The sequence below is a fragment of the Hibiscus syriacus genome, unplaced genomic scaffold, assembly GCF_006381635.1.
Source record: "Hibiscus syriacus cultivar Baekdansim isolate YM2019G1 unplaced genomic scaffold, ASM638163v2 tig00110597_pilon, whole genome shotgun sequence".
Taxonomy (NCBI): Eukaryota; Viridiplantae; Streptophyta; class Magnoliopsida; order Malvales; family Malvaceae; genus Hibiscus; species Hibiscus syriacus.
The window spans coordinates 3447458-3471496 of record NW_024062795.1 but is presented as its reverse complement, the minus strand read 5'-3'; the positions used below and the strand labels follow the sequence as shown (position 1 = coordinate 3471496).

Genomic DNA, 24039 nt, shown 5'->3' with positions numbered 1-24039 from the left:
AGAAAATTATAGTATAACTACACTTCTTCTATCAAATATGTCTATATAATTAAAATTACTTGTAATTATATATAAGTATAATTATTGAAATAGTAATTATATTTTCATACAACTAAACTGTAGTGTCTAAACATATTTTTAATATTTAAGTGGATAGAAAATTTTAGTTGATACAATGTAAACACATAGAAGAAATCATACAAATTTTAACTTTTGTAAGTTATGAGATTTTATAAATTTTAATTTCTTATTCTTTTATTTAAATTTTATAGGTTTTAACTGCTCTAGGCATTAGTATTTAACGTTTATGTTTCCAATTAGGTTTAATTCTTGGGATAGTTTCATTGATTAAAGGGAATTTTATTTTCTCAAGAAAAAAAGTTTACGGCTAGGTTGATGAAATTTTTTGATTAATGATATTTTGAGACTTAATTAATACATTTTTAGAAAGTTCAGACAATTTTAAAGCCCGATCCATAATTTGGGATATATATTGCAATTAAGCCAAGGAGTAAATAAGAGAAGGATATAGAATATGGCATTCTTGGTGGATATAAGATAGATATTGCAGCAGCTAAAGAAAAAGGAAAGAAAAGGAAAAACAGAGGTTCCCATGCTGAAAGCTGAGAGAGACAGCAGAGGGGGTATTGAAATTGAGAGAGAAGGAGGGTTTAAGGAAAGGGTTTTTATGTTTAGGTCCACCAACTGTTAGTTAAGAGATAGAACTCCTTAACCAAACATATTTTTTTCAACAACCAAGAAGAAGATGAAGATGGAGAAGAAGAAACTGTAAGAATTTGAAATATTACAATTTCTGGGTTTCAAGGCAAATAACCTCTGGAAGTTAAAAAGTCTTTTGTTTTATCTCCAAAAAGAGAGAAATAGTTACAGTCTTACAGAGAGAAAGAAAAGCTATCATGGGATTAGGGCCATAGGGTTCAAAGTTCAAGTTGTGTGTGAATCTCTCACGTGGGGTTTGAATGGAAATGATGGATTGGATAATATATGATTGGTAAAAAAAAAGGAGCAAACAAACAAAGAAAAAATAAAAGTGATAGAATTCATTCATTGCTCTGAATTATTATTATTATTATTATTATTATTATTATCGTTCATCTTTTATTTGGAGCGACAAACATCAAAGAATTCTTCTCTCTTTTTTTCTTTTTTGAAGTGTTGGATTGTTCTTGGGATCACAAAGTGTTTGGTTTCCTAAGGAAATTTCCCCTCATCGGATCCGGTGGTGTCATTGAGAATTCTTTGTTCCCCATACCTCAAACAACTGTTACTGGTTTCCAGGTATTTTTCTTCTTCTATTCATGTGTATATATGTTTTTTTTTCTACTTCTTTCTCTTTTGTGTATGAACAAGATGGTCAAACATAAGAAAGTTTTTTGTTTGTTCTTTGCAGTTTTTTTCTTTATTTTTTTCTGAATATGCTCAAGATTGTTCATGATGGAAGTCTGTTTCGATTGCTTATTTCTAGTTAATTTCGTGACTATGTAATTTGACTTGAACCGGAACAAGGAGAGTTTGAAGAAAGAAAGAAATATGGCTACTTATTACACTGGTTCCGACAATCAAAGAGATACAGCTCCGATGATCTATTTAAGAGAATCGACGGTGCCGGGTTCGTATCTAGAGGGATCAGTTCTTCCTGGTAATACGATGTTGTATATGAGTTCAGGGTCCTATTCCGATGCATTTTTTGGGAATTCTCAGCTGAAAAACAACTGCACCGAGATTCCAGCCGTCGAAGCTTCTGCTTCGACTTCACAGCAGCAAGGAATCTTGTCTAACCTCGGGGACCATGGTTTTGGTGCTTGGAGGGACGATAGAAATGAAATGCTGGCTATGCAGCCAATGACTGGTGCTTCCGGCGTCATTCACAATGGTCAAAGACTATCCTTAAGCCTTGGTACCCATATCCCTTCTGGAATTCAAATCCCTTATCGGAATACCGATTTCGGTTTTTCTGGTGGTAATCAAGATTCGAATAAAGGGGAATTGTCTGCATATGGTATGTTAACTATGGCAAGAACTATTCCTAATTCCAAGTATCTCAAGGCAGCACAACAACTGCTGGATGAAGTTGTTAATGTTCAAAAGGCTCTCAAACAGCCCGATGGAGGGAAAAAACGAAACTCGCAAGAAAATCGGGTGAAGAGTTCCGATGAAGATGGGGGATCGAAGAATGTGCCTGCAACCCAGCAAGAATCCTCCATGAACCCTCCAAAAGAGCTCTCACATGCTGAAAGACAGGAATTACAAAGCAAGTTAACGAAACTGTTGTCCATGTTGGATGAGGTAAGATTCAGATAACTTGATTGTATATTTTTACCCCATTTGTTGCCGAGGTCAACACAATTTCGTGTAAACTTTTTGGATAAACTCTTGCAGCCAGAGTCCTAGTTGAATATTTTTCGTTGTAGTTTCAAAAAGAACCTGTGGAACTAGGTTCTTTTCTGTTTGATTTCTTAGTATTACTTTGTTCTTTCTGATATATCTTTATTGTTTTATTGTGTTTCTTTTTCTGATCATGTCTAGTGTCGAATGGTTGATACTTCAGGTTGATAGAAGGTATAAACAATATTATCATCAGATGCAGATTGTGGTATCATCATTTGACGTGGTAGCAGGGTGTGGAGCTGCTAAGCCGTACACTGCACTTGCATTGCAGACTATATCGTGCCACTTTCGGTGCTTGCGAGATGCAATTAACGGTCAAATTCAGGCAACACGTACAAGTCTCAGCGAGCAGGATACTTCGGAAAACAGTAAAGACATGAGGATTACACGTCTACGTTATGTGGATCAGCAGCTAAGGCAGCAGAGAGCTCTTCAGCAGCTTGGAATGATGCAACAACATGCTTGGAGGCCTCAGAGAGGGCTCCCTGAAAGCTCTGTTTCAATACTTCGTGCTTGGCTATTCGAGCATTTTCTTCATCCGTAAGTTTCGATGCAACACTTCCCGTGTTATTGATTTCTCAATGTCGTACTAATTGCTATTTCGGTTTTCCTCCAGCTACCCGAAGGATTCTGATAAGATCTTGTTGGCAAGACAGACAGGCTTGACTAGAAGTCAGGTTACTATATCCAAGTTTCTCACTTCATCTAGACCTGACATCTGCAAACTACTCATCTTACTAATATATAAATGAAGAAAATTGTTCGGTGCAAGTAGTGTTCATTGTTGATCAATATGTGCCGTAATCTATTTAGACGCATGCGATAAATGATGTCACTCTTTCTATATATATTTCATTGTTGATGCCTTAATGATACATTTGCATCTGCCCAGGTTTCAAACTGGTTCATAAATGCTCGGGTGCGTCTATGGAAGCCTATGGTTGAAGAGATGTACAAGGAAGAATTTGCTGATGCAGAAATGAACTCTAATTCTTCGTCTGATAATGCTGTCAAAGCAACAAAAGGTGATACAATGACCTCTAAGGACAGAGGTGAAGATCTGCAACAAAGTGGGGGCTCATCGGCGATAGAGAGACATAGCAATGGGCATTTGATGGATTCCAAATCTGACAATGTTCATGACGTAGGCATCTCGGGATCAACTCCCGGAGCTAGTTTCCTGAATGTCACATGCGGAGAAGCTGAAACCGAGTATGTATTACAGAAGCCAAGGGAGGAGCATAGGCTTACTATGGGCAACTCTAATATCCCCGATGAAAGTGTTCATCTGGATGGTGGTAGTCACCAATTCATGGCGGCCACGGCTTACAATGTTTCGGAATTGGGGAGGTTTGGCAGTGGAAGTGGTGTATCTCTCACTCTGGGATTGCAGCATTACGAGGATGGTAGCATAAGCATGACAGATGGAAGCCATCATCAAAATTTCATTGCAATGAGAGGGGATGAAATGTACAATCAAATAACAACTTCGGTAGGAGCCGAAACAGCGGATTTTGAATGCATAAACCCCGGTAATCGGCAACAAGGGTTCAGTTCCTCTCAGATGTTACGTGATTTTGTAGAATGATATGTACTTGGACTGCAGATTTAAACTTGCATTAATCTTCATATATTTTCTTATGGAGAGGGAGCCGGAAGAACCAGAAGCAGAGAGATTCAGAACATGGTAAACTATAAAAGCATAGTAGCTGTAATATATTAAGAAATTGATTGGTGATTCAGCATATTTGTAAAGATATATAATTTTTGTTAATATGATGAAAGAGAAAATGTGTACAAATAGTGCAGCTTCAGGGATTAAAAAAATAGTTAGAAATAAAAGGTAGGAATTGGATAGTTGTAGGTGCAGGTGGACATGATGATTTTCAATGTTGTGCTCTGCATGCCTTTATGGGCCACTATCTCATCTACATTTTGATTGGTGTCCGTAAGCCACAAAAAGAATACAAATTTTTGGCATATTTTTGAAATCATCATGACCACTATTTTCTAATCAATAGATTTGGTTCAAATTACGGGTTGTGCTAAAAAAACATGCTGTTAAACAGGAAATTGCATGAAAATATCACATTGGAACCTTACCTGAAAATTTGAAATTTCTAGATCCTAAACATTCTGGATTCATAATAGATGTTATAAATCCTCCTGATCTCCAGGGGGAAAAAGTCATCTAGAACTGTCAGAAAAGGTGATTTCTAAAGCATCGAATTGGTTAATATAGGAAACTTGCCCACACTGTTTTCAGAAGCGTATAAACAAGGATATATATATGCATGGGCTGATTGACTACAAAAGAAGTGAGATATTACTTGTGTCTATGGAATCCCGCTGGCCATGATCACAGCCTCTACCTGAAAATATGGAGAACAGAAGTCGGAATGCAATAACCAAGAGAAAATAAATGAGAACTGATTCGAATAAAAGAACTCACCTTTTGTACAGAGACCTAATATCCTCTCTTAACAATGGACTTTCCAAAAACAGATCCTTACCCTCATTCATATTAACAGTTTCCATGTCAAACACTCGGTCACCACAATACTTTTTTTTTTGATAGAAATTACAGGCTTCATTAAAAACCCCCTTCTTGATTAAAGGAATTCTTGAGAAAGTTCCTTAATCATTAGAGGGAGGAAAAGAGTGCCTTAGGATTTTATTGATCAGGGACTCATTACATAAAATACAACCAAGACACACTGACAAAGCCATAAAAATTACAGAATATTTAAACAAAACTCCCTAAACGACCAAACCTTCCTTAAACAATAACAAAACTTTCCCAACCCCTTCAGCCTCAATAGACCAAGAACCTGCTAGAAAACCTCTATGACACTTAATAATATTCATTCAATCCCCTGTTTAGCTAGAGAATCAGCCTCACAATTGCAACTCCTCGGGATATGTCTAATAATGATTTCCCTCTCCGTGATTATGGAAGCAATTTTTTGAACCAACGAACTAAGAAAACGAGGAGATGTAGTCGGCAACAAAATCCAATCCACCACTGACTTACAATCACTTTCTATAATTAACCTTCCTTTCAATGCCCAATCCGTCGAAAGGAAGAAATCAATGCCTTTCTCAATGGCTTTCAGCTCAGCAAGTGGAGGGGGACCTGGACCAACAGCGTGCGAGAAAGACCCTAGAATTTTACTATCCGAGTCTCTTAAAATGCCCCCAATACCCCCCAGCAGCCCATCCCCACTAACTGCCCCATCCACATTAACTTTAAAAAAATGAAGTGGAGGAGGACTCCATCCCTGCACCTTCATCCTTTTATGGTCACTACTCTGATGCTTATCTGCAAGTGTAGGATCCCCTACAAGAGAGTCAACCTGAATGGAAACATTCGGGTACTTGGCTAGGAACCATTTAACCAATCTGAATCTGCATATGAAGAAAAGAGTAGATCTGTCCAGTTTCCAATCTTCAAAAACCACCGAGTTTCTAGCCTTCCATAATAACCATAGAACTACCCCCGGAATAAGGCTCCATATAATTGATTTAGGCCTTAAGTCCGACCAAGAACACAGCAAAGAGACTGGATCTTTAGGCAATACAGACGAGACTCCCCATAACCTCCAGAACTTGCTCCATACGTCCCATGCAATCAAACACGATATGAATAAATGCTGAACTGTTTCCTCCTGTTTAGCACAAAAAGGACAAAAGACCTCCTCCAAATGAATTCCTCTTCTAATCAACTCCGTTCTAACTGCCAATCTTTGATGAGCAACCTGCCAAAGAAAGGTTTCGACCCTAGGAGGAGCCAAACCTGACCAAACAAACCTTTTCCACATGAAATTACCCCCTGAGCTGGAAGAAAAGGTCAACCTACAAGCTTTAGCAGTGAACAATCCATCTCCCTTCCCCGACCATGCCAGAAAATCTTCCACCGAATCCGAGAGACCGACATTCTCCAATAATGACATCAAGAGAATCCAGTGATCCAACTCCCAATCGCAGAGATTCCTCCTCGTCTGAATGTTCCAAATCCATTTGTTCCTCATTAGACTGCCAAACTCTGAAACTTTACCCCACTTATTATTAGAAAGAGCGTAAATCCTTGGAAATTGATTCTTTAAGGAATCCTCGTTTAGCCACACATCATGCCAGAAATCAACCGACTTTCCATTGCCAATTTGAATCTTCGAGTGAGATCTCAAACCATATCCAATTTCGTCCTCTGCCAAAAAATTCTTTGTAATAACCTTCCATATCCAAGAATCCGACGGAGAGACTGCCTTGCTGAGGTCTAAGGACTGGATGCTCACATTATGTCTGCTGCAAATCATGTTCTTCCAAAGTGAGTCTTTTTCATTTGTGAACTTCCACACCCATTTACCTAGCAGCACTCTATTGGCGAAATTCAAATCCAAGATTCCCAAACCACCTTCCTCTAAAGGTTGACAGACCCTTTTCCAATTCACCCAGTGAATTCGGCCCTTTAAAGGACCCTCCTCCCACAAAAAGTTTGACATAATAGAGTTGAGCTTCCTATAAACCTTACTAGGCATTCTGAAAATAGAGAGGAAAAAAGTTGGTAGAGATGATAAAACAGATTTAATCAACACTAATCTGCCATAGATAATGTAGATGCTTTCCATCTGGATAACTTCTTCCACTCGAACCACATTTTTGCAATTAATTCCTTCTTGAAACAAGTAGCATGATCCTCCTCTTCAGGAGAATCACCCGCAATCAATCTATATGAATACACTTTCTTCTTTTGTCCAGGGCGAAATGCACGGCCTATGGCTTGGCGAGTCACAGATGGATTCAGATGAACGTCCAAGATTATAATTCGTGATGCCCCCACCAAAGAAATTCCCTCTCCACAAGCCTTGATAGATCCAAAGAAAACTCTAGCATCGGGAGAGTTGTTGAAGCGGTCCATAGCCAACTCCCGTTGTTCATTACTTGATTCACCGGTGATCGAAAAAATCTCTGTTCCTGGATGCCAACCCTTCATTTTCACTGATAATCGCTCTAAAAATTTCAAGGGGATGAGATACTGACTAAAAACAAGGACCTTCTCACTAGCTGACTCGAATAAATTTAACATATTAAGAAAGAATTTTGCTTTGGCTCCTTCTTTGATATCTAATTTGTGTAACAAGTCATCAATCTTATCATCTATATTATCATCAGTCGTGTCAGACTTCTCAGAGAAAGAACCCAATTTTGGATGTAAATAAACAGCACTACCAACAGATGAAATCTTGAACCTTCTTTGATACCTTCTTAACTTCTGAACTTCATCCATCTGTCTGGGACTAAGACCAAGTACAACAGTGAAATCAACAAGTCCAGGAAGCTCATCCAAAAAATCTCCTTTGTAGTAATGAAGAACTTTGCTGGTCATCTCACGTAGATCATGTATGACCGAGACTTTCCTCTCAAAATTTTCATCCTTCTGCAGTATGTGCTCCACCGAATCATAAAAAGCTGCATCTGCTCCAGATTTGATCTGCCTCCTCCCTCCAGGTATTTGCACCTTGCTCATTACCCGCCTCATTACTAATTTTGAAGAGTCTGACATAAGAAACTTTGGTCGAACAAGGTTCAATATGTTGAATACCTCTTTGACATGATTTTGATAGAGAGTTCCTGAAAGTACAACTTTTCGAGGTGTTTGAACTTTTGCAAGGGATTGTAACACATCAGTGTTTTCGTTCCTTGGTGTGTGGCCTTCATCCAAAATTAGAATTTAAGGCCCTTTGAGCAGTATCTCCTGGCAAGAAACAGGAATATTGCCGGTTCCACCATCACATATTATGGTAGCGAACTGCTTGTACCCCAGAAAAAGGATACTCTTGCTCTCAACCCACTGCTTCAACACCCCCAATTGTTGAGACCTATTTTCAGCTTTCACAGAATAAAAATCAAGCAGTTGAATATCCTCTACTTGCCACGTTTGGAATTCCTTTTTCCATGTAGCCAAGATACCTTTTGGAAGAACAACTAGTGGTTTAGCATGTGGATATTTGGCTAGGAAACTTTGCATGAAACTGATTATCATAAACGTCTTTCCAGATCCAGGTGCATGGGCCAGGATGCAGCCTCCAGGGTTCTCTGTTACCAAATTGTTCAGTAGAAAATTAAAGCCCTCTAATTGATGAGGTTTCATTTGCTTCCTATGTCTTGGATGAGCAGCTATGTCAGTTACTTTTAAATCACCTTCAGACAACTTAATTCGATCAGTTTCACTCGATCCTCTATATTTGACATCCCGTCCTTCTGATAAGTAAATACGTATACTCTTTTTACCCTGAATAAATAAAAAGAAAAAAATAGACTCAAGACATTGAAATTTTCAGCCAGGAAATGAGTTGATAGGGCCTATAAGATTGAGATGAATGATCATAAGATTGATTTACCTTGTTATACTGGATCTCAATTATGGTCTCAATTCCTCTCTCAATAACTCCACAAATGCAACACACATAACCGATATCATCCCTCAATACAAAAGAATGGTCACAGTCTTCATATTCTGACATCCGTTCACTTGAAAGATCCTCAAACCCATCCTACCAAAGCATCATTAGTGAACATTGGAAATAATTAATTGCCCGAAGTTCAATAATTGACATTATACTGATTCTGATATGTAAAAAAGAGGTTTCTTATTCTACATGAAGGTGAGAAGCATGAATTATGTGTTATGAACTCTTATCCTATCACAATCTTTCATGACTATGTATGCTAGTAAGTAATATCAAGTGCAAATAAAGTTAGATAAGGTACTAATTCCATCTAGAAAAATTATATGTTATGAATCCACTATTATGCGTTTTGCTCAGTAATTTTTTCCACTCATCTATCAACCTAAATGTAGAGGACCCAATACAATCAGAATGAGGCCAAGCAAACAACAGATCAAAACACAAACCAAAACCATGAGTGCTTAGTTGTCTCGACAATTTCAAGAAATAAAAAGTTCAAAATAACTACATCAGGACGTTTGCACAAGTGGTGGCCCAAAACAGAGAACCATAACATTTGAGGACATCTAGATACAATCTAGTTCTAAAAAGGGCACCTTCAACACTTTTTCAAAAGCAGTTTAATGATCAATAAATATTAGAAAGAAGACAACAGGTACTACCAATTACTTTTCACGAGTCAGAAATACCTTGGAAATCTCTAATGACATTGACATCTGCTGCCAAATATCTCCTAATCCATCATCTCCATTCTCACTTTGAGTATCGGCATCTTCTTCAACACCAACATAAACACCTTTATCCTTGTTGAGACCAATTTCACTGGTTAAACTAACATTTTCTTTCAGGTTACTTCTGTTACTCTTAGACTCCCCAACCTGAAACACATCAATTAAGTTCGGATAAAAATGAAATGAAAAACATGAAACATACACAGAGAGATTGAAGATCATAACCATTACACTGAAATACACTGAAGAAAAAGTATTTTATAAGTAAAGTCAAAAAACCTATAACCAATCATAAATATGACTGCAATTGAACATGTCCTCAATATGATTGAAATGAAACTAACAAATAAATTAAGAGGAAAATCAGAATTAGACAATAACATGCATTTGCATCTCTTGGTAGTGGATATGTAGTTATCTTCCTCCGAAAACAAATATATTTAAATATTTAGCCTCATAGACCTTGATGTGCATTCACAACTTTCTAAAGTAAAAAATTTCTCCCATATCATCATGTTCGAACCTTTTAACATGCAGAATAAATGATGAAGAAACATTAGTCTGCAAGCATCATTTCAATTTTCCCCGTGCCCCCATCCCAAACTATACTCTTTTAACATGAAGAACAAGTGACTTTTATATCCCTATTTCAATCCTCGAAAGCACAGCTCAAAATATAAATATGTGCACATGAAGAACATACCATTTTCCCCTTGGAGGGTAATGTCCCAGATGACTTCTTCAATACAATTTCCTGAGAAGGGTGCAGAGGCCTCGGACTTTTGTTGTCTTCATCCTTCTTGAGATAAATTTCACTGGTTAGACTAACATTATTCATGGTTACAGGCGTAAGATTCCGTTGATGTCCTCAAAAGATAATTATTGAAACTTGCAAAGGCATGGAAATAAACTAAAGCTGACTAAGGGCTAATGTAAATATTTGAATGCCGTATTTCCCCACTTTCTTGTTGGGTGAATGTGGGTTGAATTAAATAATAATCGTACAAAAAATAACTAAATCATAAAGGCTTATAACTTTGAACCAAGAAGTATTCAAACTAAACTGAGAGGTTGAACCAAGAAGTATTCAAACTAAACTGAGAGGTTTTCTTTCTTAAAAAAAAATATAAAACTACTACATGTAAATTCAACTTTTCAAAAAAATAGATATGTAAATTCAATGTTCGTAGTGACTTTTATATCCCTATTTCAATCCTGAAATGCAACTCAAGATATAAATATGTGCAGAACATACCGATTTCTCCTTGGAGTGTAATACCCCAGATGGCTTCTTCAATACAACTTCCTGAAAAGGATGCAAAGGCCTCGAATTTTGGTTGTCTTCATCCTTCTTTAGATCAATTTCACTGGTTAGATTAACATTTTCTTTCAGGTAACTTCTGTTACTCATAGACTCCTTGACCTGAAACACATCAATCACGCCAATCAAATTAAGATTGGATAAAAATAGAAAAAAAATGGAACACTCGAAATACCCTCGCCTGTGAGCATTTTATAAGTATTAGCTCAAAAGACCTATAATCAACCATTAATATAACAGTGACATTGAACATGTCCCCAATGGCCAATAGGATTGGGATGAAACTAGTAGATAAATTAAGAGGAAAAAAATCTGAATTAGACAATAACATATATCTGCATCACTTAGTAGTGGATTATGTGGCTGATTTCCTCTGAATAAAATAAAAATTTCTTCAGGGTCAATTGAGGTCCTATGGCTTCACTCAACAATGGATTCTCGTTGTGTATTTTTTGTTACAAAAGGTTACTCGATGTGTAATTTATATTTAAATGGATAGATATAGCCTCGTCCACCTTGACATGCACCCACAACTTTGTAAAGTTAACTTTTCCCGTGTAGTTTGGCTCTTTTAACATTCAGAACAAGTGATGAAGAACCTCAGTCCCTAAGCTTCATTTCATTTTGCTCCATCTCAAACCATGCCATTTCAACGGGGAAGGGACACAACTTCATTTTTGTCAAAAATGCAGAGACTCTAAAAACTTAAATCTCACTTTCTTTATCACAAACACACTTACAAACAGAAAGATCATCTAATATTTGAATACCGTATTTCCCCACTTTCATGTTGGGTTAATTTGAGTCGGCTGAACCCCTATATGGAAGAACCAAAACATAAAAACCTTTAACTTTGAACCACGAAATATGCAAAGTAAACTAAAAAGCGGTTTTCTTAAAAAAAAATCAAAATTATTTTATAACCTTAATACATTTAAAGTTCTGACTTTTCATTTTTCATGAAGTATGTGTCGGACACTTAAATATGGAGATATGATCTTCAAGGATCCTCCACATATGTAGAAAAACTTAGAAAAATCTGGCCATACATGTATCAAATACATACACGTGCCTATGCTGGACACTTACACCTGAGTCTGAGTAACACAGTGTTTAGATTTGATATTCATAGCATCCTCAGACACACAAATAAAACTATAAATATGTGCAAAAGAACATACCGTTTTCTCCTTGGAGAGTAACACCTCAGATGGCTTCTTCAATACAATTTCCTGAAAAGCGCACAGAGACCTCGTATTTTCGTTTTCATCATCTGAATCCAGAACCACTACAGGTGACGTTGTTGATGCGATACCACTTCCAACCGTGTCATCCTTCTAGTCGATTAAAAAATTCCTTGACAAATGGACAAGCTGTCGTCTTGGCACCTGTGAAGCCTCTTTCCTCTGGCCTTTTCTCACATCTACCGACACATTGGAAAGACAAGGATGCAAAGCAAGTATTTTGCTCACCAAAAGTGCATTCCTAGAAAAAAGGGCTTCTATTTCTTTTGTAACACTTCCGTATTGGCCTCCAATATTATGGGTTTCAAGCATAGTAGTGAATGCAAATGGGTCGGAAAAATCAGTAACATTCGTAGAGACCTTAGGCTTATTTTCAGTTCCATCAAAATGATTTCTATTGGCTGACATGCTACCATATTCTTTTGAAACACTCGACAATCTCTTCCTTTTACGACTATTAGAACAAGACTCTGTCAACAATCGCAGAGAATATAAACAAGATTATCAAAAGACAAAAGCCAAACAGACTAAATATTAGGTCAATATTCTCTCTTTTTTCTTCTTATGCTCATTTTTATATTTTATTTGTTTATACAGTTGGAATACAATCAAAAGGCGTCCCGAATTTCCAGGCAAAGTAATAAACAGAACAATAATGTTCAAAGTTAACGGAAAGCGAAATGGCAAAAAACTAAAGCAAATAAAACAAAAGAAGATCATCATCACATACGATCGATCAAAACGCAGCATCAAAATGGTCCAAAAGAAAATGGATGAAAGCACATCATTTTTTATACAATATCTAAACTAACCAATATCCCTAATCTCTACTCCCTAAATCAGGTGCAAATGCATTAATCCTAATCCCTAAATCAGGTGCTAATACACTAAGCCTAGGGAGCAAGTGTATACCATTGTTTTAAAAAAATTAAATTTAGTTTAATGTGATAAAATAAATAAAATAATAATAAAATTTGATACTCATTCATTATTTTAGAAAATCGTATTACAATTTTACACCTTTAATTTTAAATTTTTAGATCTGTCATGATCATAAATAAAAAACAATTACAATTGAACATGTTCAAACGCAAAACCTCGTATATCAACGTCAAACAAACTAAGATTCAAACCACTAAATATCATTAATTACACATTGGTGATTTAATATGAAATACCGTTTGAGCTTCCGCAATTTGTTGGCGTAACCGGCAATGGCGGTTCCATTAGATCACTCAACTGAAGTAAATGTAGCTGCTAACAATTTGACCAAAAAAGCGTAAGCAAAATAAGATAAACATTAGAATCCGACCTTGAAACCCTAAATTTGAAAAAATGCTTAAAATGAATCTACTCTTTACATTTTGCTGAGTGAAGCGAAGAAATAAAAGAAGAAAATGAACTTACGCTCGAAGCTAGAAAGCGTGTGCTATATATGTACAGGTGAAGTGAGAGGATTCGGTAGTAGTTGTCGCTCCGGACATTGTACCGTCGACCAATAATAAATCAACAAGTGGCAAATCCATAACGGAATGTACGATACTGCGTACGGAACGAAAAGTTTCAGGAATTGTGGATTCTAGTCCCTGTATTATGATGAAACTAAAAAATGAGAGATTTTTCTTTTTCTTTTAATTTATTTAATGTGATCGAAGAAAAATAAATTAGGGTAAATTACTGGATTAGTCACTTTCTTTTCATATCTGTACATTTTTTCTTACCAAATTTAAAAAACTTAAGTTTAAGTTTTGATCACTTATATTATCGATTTATTAAATTTTAATTAATTATTATATATTTTTACATTGCAAAATCAATCTTTAAGTTCTTTTAAATATGATAAAATTATAAGTTAGTACACTTTGAACCCATAAAACGGTAAAATAGTGATCTAAATCATTCTAAACATTGCAAAGTTTATAAACTAATACATTGATAAAAGTACATTTTACTTCCTACAATAATTTATAATCCAAATTTGATCCTCTAGCAACAAAGTTCTAACTACGCCCCGAAAGCAGCTGGAACTGATTCTAATTGAAATGCATATGATAATGTAAACAACTGAGAAAATAATATTAACAGTACTACAATGCATATATATATATCAATCGCACTGTATGCTCTGATATAAGTTGTTGAATTTTAGAAATTCAGATGAAATTGTCGTTACATAGAGAAAGTGCTGCTCATATTTATATATTTTTTATGAGAAAAACGAAATGCTTTCCTTCCTGAAATGCAAGAATTTATGATCCTAATTATCGAGCAGCAGTGTTTTATCGACCATCCAGCGATTGAAACTGCGCTAACATTGACCCTGAGTATTCAGTGTTGTCACTATCTCCAGTTGATGGATTGGTTTCCGGTTGAGGAGCTGGAGAGTTGGTTTCGGATGGTGGAGTGACCGCTGGAGTCGGCATGGTGGTGTCAGCATCGGTGTCGGCGGTGTTTGATTGTTTGTTTTCCTCCTCTGATTTTCCCTCCGAGGATGATTGTTGCAACTGCAAAGCATGTTCCAAGTTCCATAAAACATCCCCCATTGAAGGCCTATCGACACCATATTCGGCCAAGCATTTATCGGCGGCCTCGGCGAATTTGTTCATCGATTCGGGATTGATGGCACCAACAAGATGAGGATCAATGATTTTTTCAAGCAAGCCCTTCCGCTTCCATTGCATTGCCCACTCGGCTAAGTTAACTTGCTCTCTAGGTAACTGTGGGTTAATGGCTGGCCTTGCGCACAAGGTTTCGAGTAGGACTACGCCGAACGAATAAACATCGGATTTTTCAGTTAATTGTTGTCTCCTGAAATACTCTGGGTCTAAGTACCCAAAGCTGCCTTTCACTGCGGTGCTAACATGAGTTTGCCCCATTGGTGTGTCTTTTGACAGCCCGAAATCTGCAACCTTGGCAACAAAGGCATCGTCGAGCAATATATTGGTGGTCTTAACGTCGCGGTGAATGATGCCTTGTGCGGTACCGGTATGAAGGTAGTGAAGTCCGCGAGCTGCTCCGATGCAGATCTCGAGTCTTTGCTTCCACGATAAAGACGGCAAATCTTTCCCGTACAAGTGATCCCTGAAAGGTCCATGGGACATGTACTCGTAAACCAAGATCATTTCATTATTCTCGTCGCAATAACCGATCAGTGACACCAAGTGTCTATGCCTTAGCTTTGACAACATCTGGATTTCTGTCTGAAACTCCGTGATACCTTGCTCGGACTGGGGGTTCCCTCTCTTGACAGCAACTTGGGTTCCATCGTCGATCGTACCTAAATACACGTTTCCGAACCCACCGACGCCGATTATTGCACTCGAGTCGAAGTTTTTGGTCGCTTCTTGCAACTCTGCAAAAGAGAAGTAACGGCCTAGGCCTAGTGTCGATGAGTTGAAGTTGCTCTTTTGGGAAGCAGCTGACTTGCTCAAGAAGCTACTGTCTCCAGCATGGAGTGGGAGTAGCCATGAAGAAAAACTATTCCTCTTTTGCCAATCTTGGGGTCGCCTCTTCCATCTAATAACCATTGCACCAAGACCCACAAAGGCACCAAACATCATGGCGAAACCGACGACGGCCACTGTACCCTTGTGGCTCGAGCTTGAGGTTCCATCGACACCGAATTCCCCATCCAAACTATTGGCCGAGTTGCTCATTTTCATCACCTCCAATCCATTAAGGATCGCATTAACGGTTCCGGTATCCTGGTTCAGTGGACCGATCTGAACAGTTAGTCTGTCGGTGAACGTCGAAGCATTCACTACTATATCTTTGTAGTACGGAACATCCAGCCCACCGGTTATGCTCGACAAGTCCAACCCGGAGATAGCCATTTTACCATTGATATACACATTGAAATACAGGTTATTGAGTGCCTTGCTAACAATGTCACAGAAATGCAACCTGAGCAAATAATCAAACGCTTTATCGACTTCCATCTCCCATGTCACGTTGAAGTTTGACTTTATTGTGCTCGCCTCGGCGACCGCCATCTCAATGAGGGATGAATAAACCGTTGCCGGTGCAATCCATGGGGTTAGCGTCTCGGGGTATTTGATTGCACTTGTTGAAGTAGAGGCTTTTGCAGCTACGGCTTTATCCTTAAGATAATCAGTATCAGGTATCCAAGTCCTTCCTAGGGTGTCATTTTGTGGGGTAATCAAAGGTCCCCCCATGTTCAACCTATAAACAACTTGGTAACCATGCTTGGACAACCCTTGGAAGGCGTTAACCGGGAAAAGCGAAGTCCCCTCGTCCGCGATCAAACTATCCGGCACCGAGACGATCTCGAAGCCGTTCACAAAAGCAAACGAATTCGTCATGGGAGAAAACTTGAGAACAAATCTAGGGTCATTCAAGTTAAGAAGATACTCCTTGAGAACAGGTATACTAGCATTGCTAATCTTGAAGTTATGAAGGATAGCATAGTGATTCGCCGACACCGAGAACGTGGACTGCTGAAGATCATATTTGCCATCTTTTATAGAATAGAAATAGAGTCGGAGCCAATGGAAACCGGGTCGTTTCAGCTCGAAAGTGTAGGTGGCTTCTTCGTGGAACACTTTTGCCGTTAAAAACAAAGGCGAAGGGAGATCGACATTGGAGGCAGACACTTGAACGGCATCCTTAGAGTTGAGTAACTCAGACGCGTCTTTATCGGTCTTGAATATCCTTCCATCGGGGAGCTTCGGAGCATCGTTGGCACCACAGTCGATGAGGATGTTGTCCGTGGGGTTGAAAATACCCGTTGCACGGGAAACAACGGAGGTGGGACAACATAAGAACGTTATTACAAGGATGATAGACATGGATAAAGATGGTGGTGGTGGAACAATATGTGATGTTTTAATGGGATTCATTCCTATCTCCATCCCTCCTGGATGAAAGTGGGGGGGGGGGATGTTACACAGAAAACAAAATAAAACCAACGAAAAGGTGTTCGGGGAGAGTAAGGAAATGGTGTTACATTTGTTTGTTTGTTCTTTTTTTGTGTTTTATGATTGGGATATCAATGGTGGAAAAGGGGTTGGCAGAGGAACTGGATTTGCAATACATAAATTGTGAGGGCAATGTTTCGTGGAGAATGATTTTTGGGTTATTCTTCTTTCGTTGAGAATTTGTTGGTTTTGGTGTCCATTTTTAGACATTTGGTAGCATTGGACATGGTCTAATGTTTTAACCAAAACTCCTCCCTTTCTTTTAATAGTGAACTTGCTTAACTGAATTTTTAACTGTTACAGCTATCGTGCCATGTTTCAAATATAAAAAACTATATTTTAAATTTTAAAATAATAATTAAATAAATATTACTAGTAATTGTAAATCCAAAAGAAAAAGCATACTACTAGTAATAGCAATTCTACTTGGTTTCATACACCATGTCTTAAAAAGGAAGAAGAGTTCGACTGTAGTTTTTGTTTATTTATTTATTAATCCAATGTGTTTGACAATGATCAAACAAACGCCTTACATATATAAATATAATTGTTCGAACTCAAAATTTATAGAGAATACATACACTACATATATAATTGTTTGAATTTAAAATCTCTAAAAAAATCACGCTCGTTAATTGCTCAAATTCAAAATCTCTAAAATGAACGACACTAATTTATTACTAAGTAATAAATCTATAAAATAAACAACATTCAATTTTATCACTTATATTACTTAATAAGTTCGAATTCGACTATACTTAAGTAGCAAGGGAGTTTTGTATCGGGTCTCAGAGATGGAAAATCCATCGATGATCGTACTAAACTTTAGGAATTACACGTGGCGAGGAATCAGGCAATGATCCACTTCCGATAATTTCGTACAAAACGTGTAGCTCAAGCGGCCCATGATTTAAATGTAACAAATTAACCGATTAAATTAAGAATAGATTAATTCAAAATTTCAATTATTTATATTTTAGAAAATTGAAGAATCAGTGGTAACCAAAAAGAGTTTGAGTTGGAAAAATCAGAATTCAAGTGAAATTCTTGAAAATTCGAAAAATAGAAATAATTTTGATGTTAACGAATCATGACGAAAATAATTGACTTCCAAAAGGATCCAAAATCAATTAGCCACATACAGGATTTCATATTGAATCAATTCGTGTATGAATGCAGTCCAAGCAAGAAACAGATCAGTCTGTACAAAATAAGAATAACATCACTCATGAGGTTATATATTATATTATATTCCATTGTTTAAAATATTTCTTCCTCCTGTTGAGCCTATTTTTTTCACCTATAGTTTCCATTTTCTTCTTTACAGAGCGAGTCCCATAGGATACCCCTGTTGAAAAAAAAAATACTTCAGAATGATATCAAGAATCCTTCATGAATTGACATCCTGCAAACCACTGTCTGCAATCCCTATATTTCCGATACAATTGCAGAGAAGAAAATCAGAATCTGTACAACATAAAAAGCAACAAATCACGACCACACCCACCCAAGAAACTAAATATTAACGGGTTTGGACCATTATTTTTCAATGGTCAAAATCAAGTTTGGTCGAGTTCAAATTCAAGGAAATCGAGTCTGGTTTCAGGTTAGGGTCAAAATTAACAGGTGTACGATACATCTACTACTTTGAAAACTCAGAAACAAAGACAGACTGCGGTCTCAATTATGACCTTATTAAGCTGATGAAAGGAAATTTTATACCTGTACTGAAAAATTTAGTACATCAGTCAAAGAGATACTAACCTTCTAACAGCAGATAAGACATTCAGATCTTGCTGGATTTGGCCCAGAAAAATCCCTTTTTCCAGTTAGAATGGTTCTCTGAAGGGGATCTACTTCCCTTTGATCCGAAGGAAAAGTGTTTCTTCAGGAAAGGCTTGCCCAAGGAGCTTTTCATGCTTGAACTGGAGGCCTTACCTTCATGCCCACTACTTTTTATACGATTAAATACAATAGGATCCACATCCATATAACTATCAACAACACGGCTCCTTGATTTTTTGTTGATTTTGGCCTTAAAATCCATTTCAGCTTTAAATGCTTTCTCAGATAATTTATTTGTCTTCTTCTCCCCCAAAGTGCATATTGGACAAGCAGGGTCATACTTGTCAATTTCAGAAGTCATATTTTCCAAACATTCAGCATGGTAAACATGGCCACAAGTTAGCACAGCAACAACAGAAAGATCATTGCCAATGATAATCTTCTGAGTGCTCCACAAAGATTTTTCTGATAACAGCTTCGAGCAAACACCACATGTTTGCAGATCAACAGAAGCTGATGCCGAGGTTCGGCCACTGCATTTACTTATTCTCTCACGATGAAAACTCCATGTGTCGTTATCAAAAGACCACCTCTCCCTACGAGATGTAGGAAGTTCAGGAAAGGCATGCATAGACCAACCATCAGAAGAACCACCGCAAGAGCCCCCATTTGATTCATTGCTCCATGAAGGCATTACAAGCCTTTCCTCACCAACCAGGTATCTATTAGGTGACTTTAATCGCAGAATTCGGTTATCAGATACTTGACTCAATAGATGATGTCCGGGAGTCTTGAGAGGCCACTTTGTTATTGTTGAACTGGTAGGATAGACATGACTCTGCGAAGACATAGGGGATGTTGCTAAGGAGGAAGCTGATGGCAACGAAAGTGATAACTTAGAAGGAGATGAGTAAGAGGCCGCAGGGGATTCTACTGACTCCTTCGCCTGAAACACAATCCATATTTCTCAAAACAATGTGATATGAAGGAGATGCCTGAAACTGCCTCTTGGGGGAAAAGAGTTTTACCTGCTCTGAGTTCACATCAATGGAGATATTCCTTGAAATAGATTGATCTGCACAATAAATGTAAAAGAATGTTATATAGAACGATTCCAAGGGGACCTTTCTTAACCAACCTTATGATAGAATGGCAAGACCAACATTTTAAAAATGACTTTTTTCCCATGAATGAAAACAAGGAGACAAGTGAGAAAATCTCAGTTCAATTGCTCTCCACCCTCTACCCAAAAATAAAAGAAGACCCTCTAGACTCCATACATATCCTGTTAATAGAAATGTTGGAAAATTGTATTGCATCCATCCTTTACAAAAGTCCACATGAACACCCCCCAACCAAATAAAAGAAGACCAAAATGAAGTATTGACACACTACTCGCATAATTCATATAAGGTGGAAAAACAAAGGCCAGAAGAATGGTCTTGCAAAATTGACCACTGTCCAACCAAGGGCCAAAGCTAATCCAGTTATGCATGTAACTCCTCTAAAATTGGTTTTCAAGATCTTACCAAATGAAGTAACCTAGTAAATTACGGAAAATGATCTGCATTTTGAGAAGGAAAAGTGGGAAACATAAAATTCACTTTTTAAATAAATTTATACATTACATCTCCTTCCATGACTTATAAGGGCTTGAGCTTGTCACTTTTCAGACTTTTGTTCAGAACTCAGAAGCAACTTTCTTTGTTTACACTAAGACCAGCATCCCAGTAGTTTAACATTCAAAATTAACTTCAACATTCCCAAATTCCATAAATTCACACTAAGACCAGCATCCCAATAGTTTACCTGAAGCAGGAGTTCTCACATGCCCAGCAGTTTCTTCTGAAATTGGGGACTTTTGCCACGTACGAGACTGAAAACTCTCGGACGAAATTCCATCCTCAGATGCACATACAGATTCATATTTGATCTCTGATCCATCATTCCGACTTACTGCATCTGAGAACCAACTTATAGAAGTGTCTTCACCGGCTACGCGCCCTCGGTTATCCCAACGGAAACTCCATGTCGGTGAATACCTTATATTCCTATGCAGAACATCGCTACCTGACCCATTTACGATAGTTTTATCTCTAGCAGCAACACAACAAGCAGCCCCCATGATCCAATACAATACAAACTAATTCTCTAACAGTATTCAAACAACCATTATTCACATTATCCAAAACACGAACTCAACCGATATTAGCATCAGCGGTACTGTAGAAGGAAAACCACCTGCTTCATACACCTTCAATTACTAACACCAAAAAACAAAATAGAACATCAACGTGGCTATTGTTAGATTAAAATGCTACTAAAATTCATTGCATCTGATTTTAAACCCCCAATCTATCTAATCTTTAATTAAAGTTGAATTAGATGTTAAAACAGAAGGAATAGAAAAAAGCGAAGCTGAAATTAACCAGAACACCCACCAAAAAGGAAGTCTAAACCAACGAAAATAACTAAAAACACTTTCCCTTTTTTTTCTTGAAGAAAAAGAACACAATTACCGTTATTGATAGTAAAGTGAACTTCAATCAGTTAACAGCTAATAAGTTGAGAGACAAAGTGAAAGAGATCAGAAGAACACTCATAGTACGCCCACCAACTCACTCAGAACTCAAGAGAAAGCAAAAAATAAATAAAATAGAAACAATTTACCGAAATACTTTAAAAAGTCGGGAAAAACCAAGCATCGAGCAATTAGCTTGTTTCTAGGGACTAAATAAGAGTGGATTCAATTACAAAACAAAATATCAATAATTACTATCATTAATTGGGAAAAAATAAAAACCCTAAATATAGTAAAACGAACAAAATCGAAATCACTTTAAAGGTGAAGAAGAGATCCGAAATAAATGCCAAAGTAACAGAAACTCCCAGTCCAAGTCAAGATATAACCACAGAAAAAATCACAAATTAAATCAAAATCTAAAACATCTATATTAAAGGAGCAAAAAATAAAAGAAGAAAAAATAATTTTTTAATAAATAATACTAGATTCTTGCGGTGCTTTAGGTAGCCGGACAATAAAACATCTCTTCCACATCGGAATAGGAGGAAACCGAACTGTACCTGACTGAGCTCCGATAGGCAGCGGCGTATTTGTAAATAGAAAGAAAGCGGTGTTTTAATATAAGGCAGCTTGTGCTTCCTTTAAGTACTTCTATCCATTTTTATATATATATATAGGAGAAAGAGGAAAATAGGAATCTAATTTTAATTCTAATTTTAATTTTAATTTTAGTCCCTATACTATTACTAAAATTTGGAATCTAATTCTTCTACTTTAATTTAACATCATAATATTATTATTAGTTGATATTATTAAAATTAGAAGAAATAATTAACATTAATACCAATTTTAATTTATTAATAAAATCATAAAAATAGAAAAAAAACAAATTAAAGTAGACATTGAAAGATAAAATCACAAGTTTTAGTATGATAAAGGGATAAAAATCATAACTAAACCAACTCGTTTTAAAGTCTTTCCCATTTATCAGCCGTTAAACCCTTTTGGACGGAATTAATGGTGAACTTAATTATACTTTGGTAGCAAGTGATTCTGATTCCCTGCTTACACTAGCTTCCACCTGGTTAATTTAATAATTTTTTACAGAGAGCAAATTCATAATTTATGCGGTTAATCTGAGAAAAATTATATATACTTTTTTGAGAAAAAAAAAATGAAAAGTAGCATTGTAGAAATAGAGCTAACAAATGGACACGAGTGATCTCTTATAAGTACGCAGAGCGCATAATACGCATCCTCTTGTTTTTTCACATCATACAAAATCAAAAGTATTATCATGATTTATTTTTTATTTAATTATTTTCTCAACTAAAAAGATTATTCATTATTATTAAATTGTATTTTATAGATTAAAAAGCAAATCTTATTTAATTCCATAAGTTGTTAAATAATTACTTAATTATTTTAATTTTTTAGTTTATCTTAATTAATGTCTTATTTAGCTCATTTTTTATACGAGGTGTTTTTAACCTTATAAATAAATTAAAAGACAGCATGGCGTGTGGGGCTCTTAGACTTAGATCGAGGCTGAGAGATGACAATTAGAACATCAAAATCAGATGAGATAAGGTGAAATCAAATAATGTTTTTTTGTTTGTAAACTAAGACCGTCATAAGTGGGTTAATTTGATGGGTTTTGTGGACCAAATTTAAGCAATTGGGGCAGCTTCCCGTTTTGGGAGCCCAAAATATTGAAACTTTTAATTTGCTCTGGCAAATCATGTGATTCTTTTGGAATTTCTTTCTTAAAGTAAATTCGAATTTCTCTTTTGGTTGACATGATGATTGCACCTTATACTATATCTTCTATAAGTGATGTGATAATAATGAAATTCTTTTAATTTTATAAATGGATTAAAAAAATTATCTTACTTAATATAGAATTATATGTTTTTTTTAGTGATTTGGATTTGAATAGCATTATTATGTATGAAATATATGAGTTTATCCGAGTAAAAAATAAATAAATATTCTAATAAATTACAATAAAAATTGGCAGATGATTTTGCATGTTCTTGTAACACACGTTCATTGTATGTTAGTGTAGCTATTTTTTTTTGAAGATCAGATTTGATATCGTATCTCCAGATGCTAATGACGTTTATCTGATTATCTAATTGATCTACTTCAGCTTTGGACTTTAGGGTTGAATATTGATAGACATTCGCATCCACCAAAAATGTCATAAATGAGTTGTGATAATGCTAGTTTGCCAATAAAACATTTTTGTTATACATATTTTTTTGTATCATTTCTAAAAGATATTTATGTTTTCTATTGGTCACTCCAATTTATTGAATTTATTGTGGAGTACGAACGCAAAAACTCTAGTAGATGACACCAGGAGAAGAAACAAAATGGAATATTTAGAGTTAAGAAAACTCAGAGCCACTATCACTCTTAATGAATTGATAGATGTAGAAAAATGAATTTTTTACTTGGACAAAAAATCGTTTGAGAAATATAAAACAACAAGTACAACCAACACATACGAGTAAAATCATCACTATTGTGAGGAAGGATCTATGACGTGAAGATATTTGATAAAAACCGCATAGATCAATGTGTATTAATTGGAATGGTTTGTCTGATCTAGA

General features: G+C 36.4%; 3 protein-coding genes and 1 pseudogene across 7 annotated transcripts; 1 reads left to right on the top strand and 3 right to left on the bottom strand.

Moving 5' to 3' along the window:
• The first annotated feature begins 544 nt into the window (after positions 1-544).
• LOC120134553 (BEL1-like homeodomain protein 6) lies at positions 545-4047 on the top strand. Of its 3 annotated transcripts, none has more exons than XM_039150987.1 (5): positions 545-1012; positions 1487-2307; positions 2570-2949; positions 3026-3086; positions 3302-4047. In XM_039150987.1, the coding sequence occupies exons 2-5, from the start codon at positions 1552-1554 to the stop codon at positions 3995-3997; spliced, it is 1893 nt and encodes a 630-aa protein (XP_039006918.1). In that variant the 5' UTR covers positions 545-1012; positions 1487-1551; the 3' UTR covers positions 3998-4047. The 3 variants fall into 3 exon arrangements, with proteins under 3 accessions (XP_039006918.1, XP_039006917.1, XP_039006916.1); XM_039150986.1 differs by having other exon boundaries at positions 545-1299; XM_039150985.1 differs by having other exon boundaries at positions 545-1299; positions 1412-2307.
• Positions 4048-4857: 810 nt separating this feature from the next.
• Positions 4858-13567, bottom strand: LOC120134206 (annotated as a pseudogene).
• An 803-nt stretch (positions 13568-14370) lies between these two features.
• Positions 14371-17046, bottom strand: LOC120133922 (probable receptor-like protein kinase At2g21480). Its single transcript, XM_039150413.1, has one exon. It carries the CDS (start codon positions 17044-17046, stop codon positions 14455-14457), a length of 2592 nt encoding a protein of 863 aa, XP_039006344.1. The 3' UTR covers positions 14371-14454.
• A 1169-nt stretch (positions 17047-18215) lies between these two features.
• Positions 18216-22071, bottom strand: LOC120134486. Of its 3 annotated transcripts, none has more exons than XM_039150916.1 (5): positions 21982-22071; positions 20707-21160; positions 19926-19972; positions 18877-19843; positions 18216-18579 (listed from the first exon to the last, which is right to left on the bottom strand). In XM_039150916.1, the coding sequence occupies exons 2-4, from the start codon at positions 21020-21022 to the stop codon at positions 18899-18901; spliced, it is 1308 nt and encodes a 435-aa protein (XP_039006847.1). In that variant the 5' UTR covers positions 21023-21160; positions 21982-22071; the 3' UTR covers positions 18216-18579; positions 18877-18898. The 3 variants fall into 3 exon arrangements, with proteins under 3 accessions (XP_039006847.1, XP_039006849.1, XP_039006848.1); XM_039150918.1 differs by having other exon boundaries at positions 18216-18460; XM_039150917.1 differs by lacking the exon at positions 21982-22071 and adding an exon at positions 21417-21539.
• Between the last annotated feature and the right edge of the window lie 1968 nt (positions 22072-24039).

Bases quoted from the DNA above. Each gene is read 5' to 3' on its own strand.
- LOC120133922 (XM_039150413.1), bottom strand. From the start codon at position 17,046: ATGGAGATAGGAATGAATCCCATTAAAACATCACATATTGTTCCACCA.
- LOC120134553 (XM_039150987.1), top strand. From the start codon at position 1,552: ATGGCTACTTATTACACTGGTTCCGACAATCAAAGAGATACAGCTCCG. The intron at 2,950-3,025 runs GTAAGTTTCGAT...GTTTTCCTCCAG, and splicing joins TTCGAGCATTTTCTTCATCC to CTACCCGAAGGATTCTGATA. The intron at 3,087-3,301 runs GTTACTATATCC...GCATCTGCCCAG, and splicing joins CAGGCTTGACTAGAAGTCAG to GTTTCAAACTGGTTCATAAA.
- LOC120134486 (XM_039150916.1), bottom strand. From the start codon at position 21,022: ATGGGGGCTGCTTGTTGTGTTGCTGCTAGAGATAAAACTATCGTAAAT. The intron at 19,973-20,706 runs GTAAACTATTGG...TTTATTGTGCAG, and splicing joins TGTGAGAACTCCTGCTTCAG to ATCAATCTATTTCAAGGAAT. The intron at 19,844-19,925 runs GTAAAACTCTTT...ATTGTGTTTCAG, and splicing joins TTGATGTGAACTCAGAGCAG to GCGAAGGAGTCAGTAGAATC.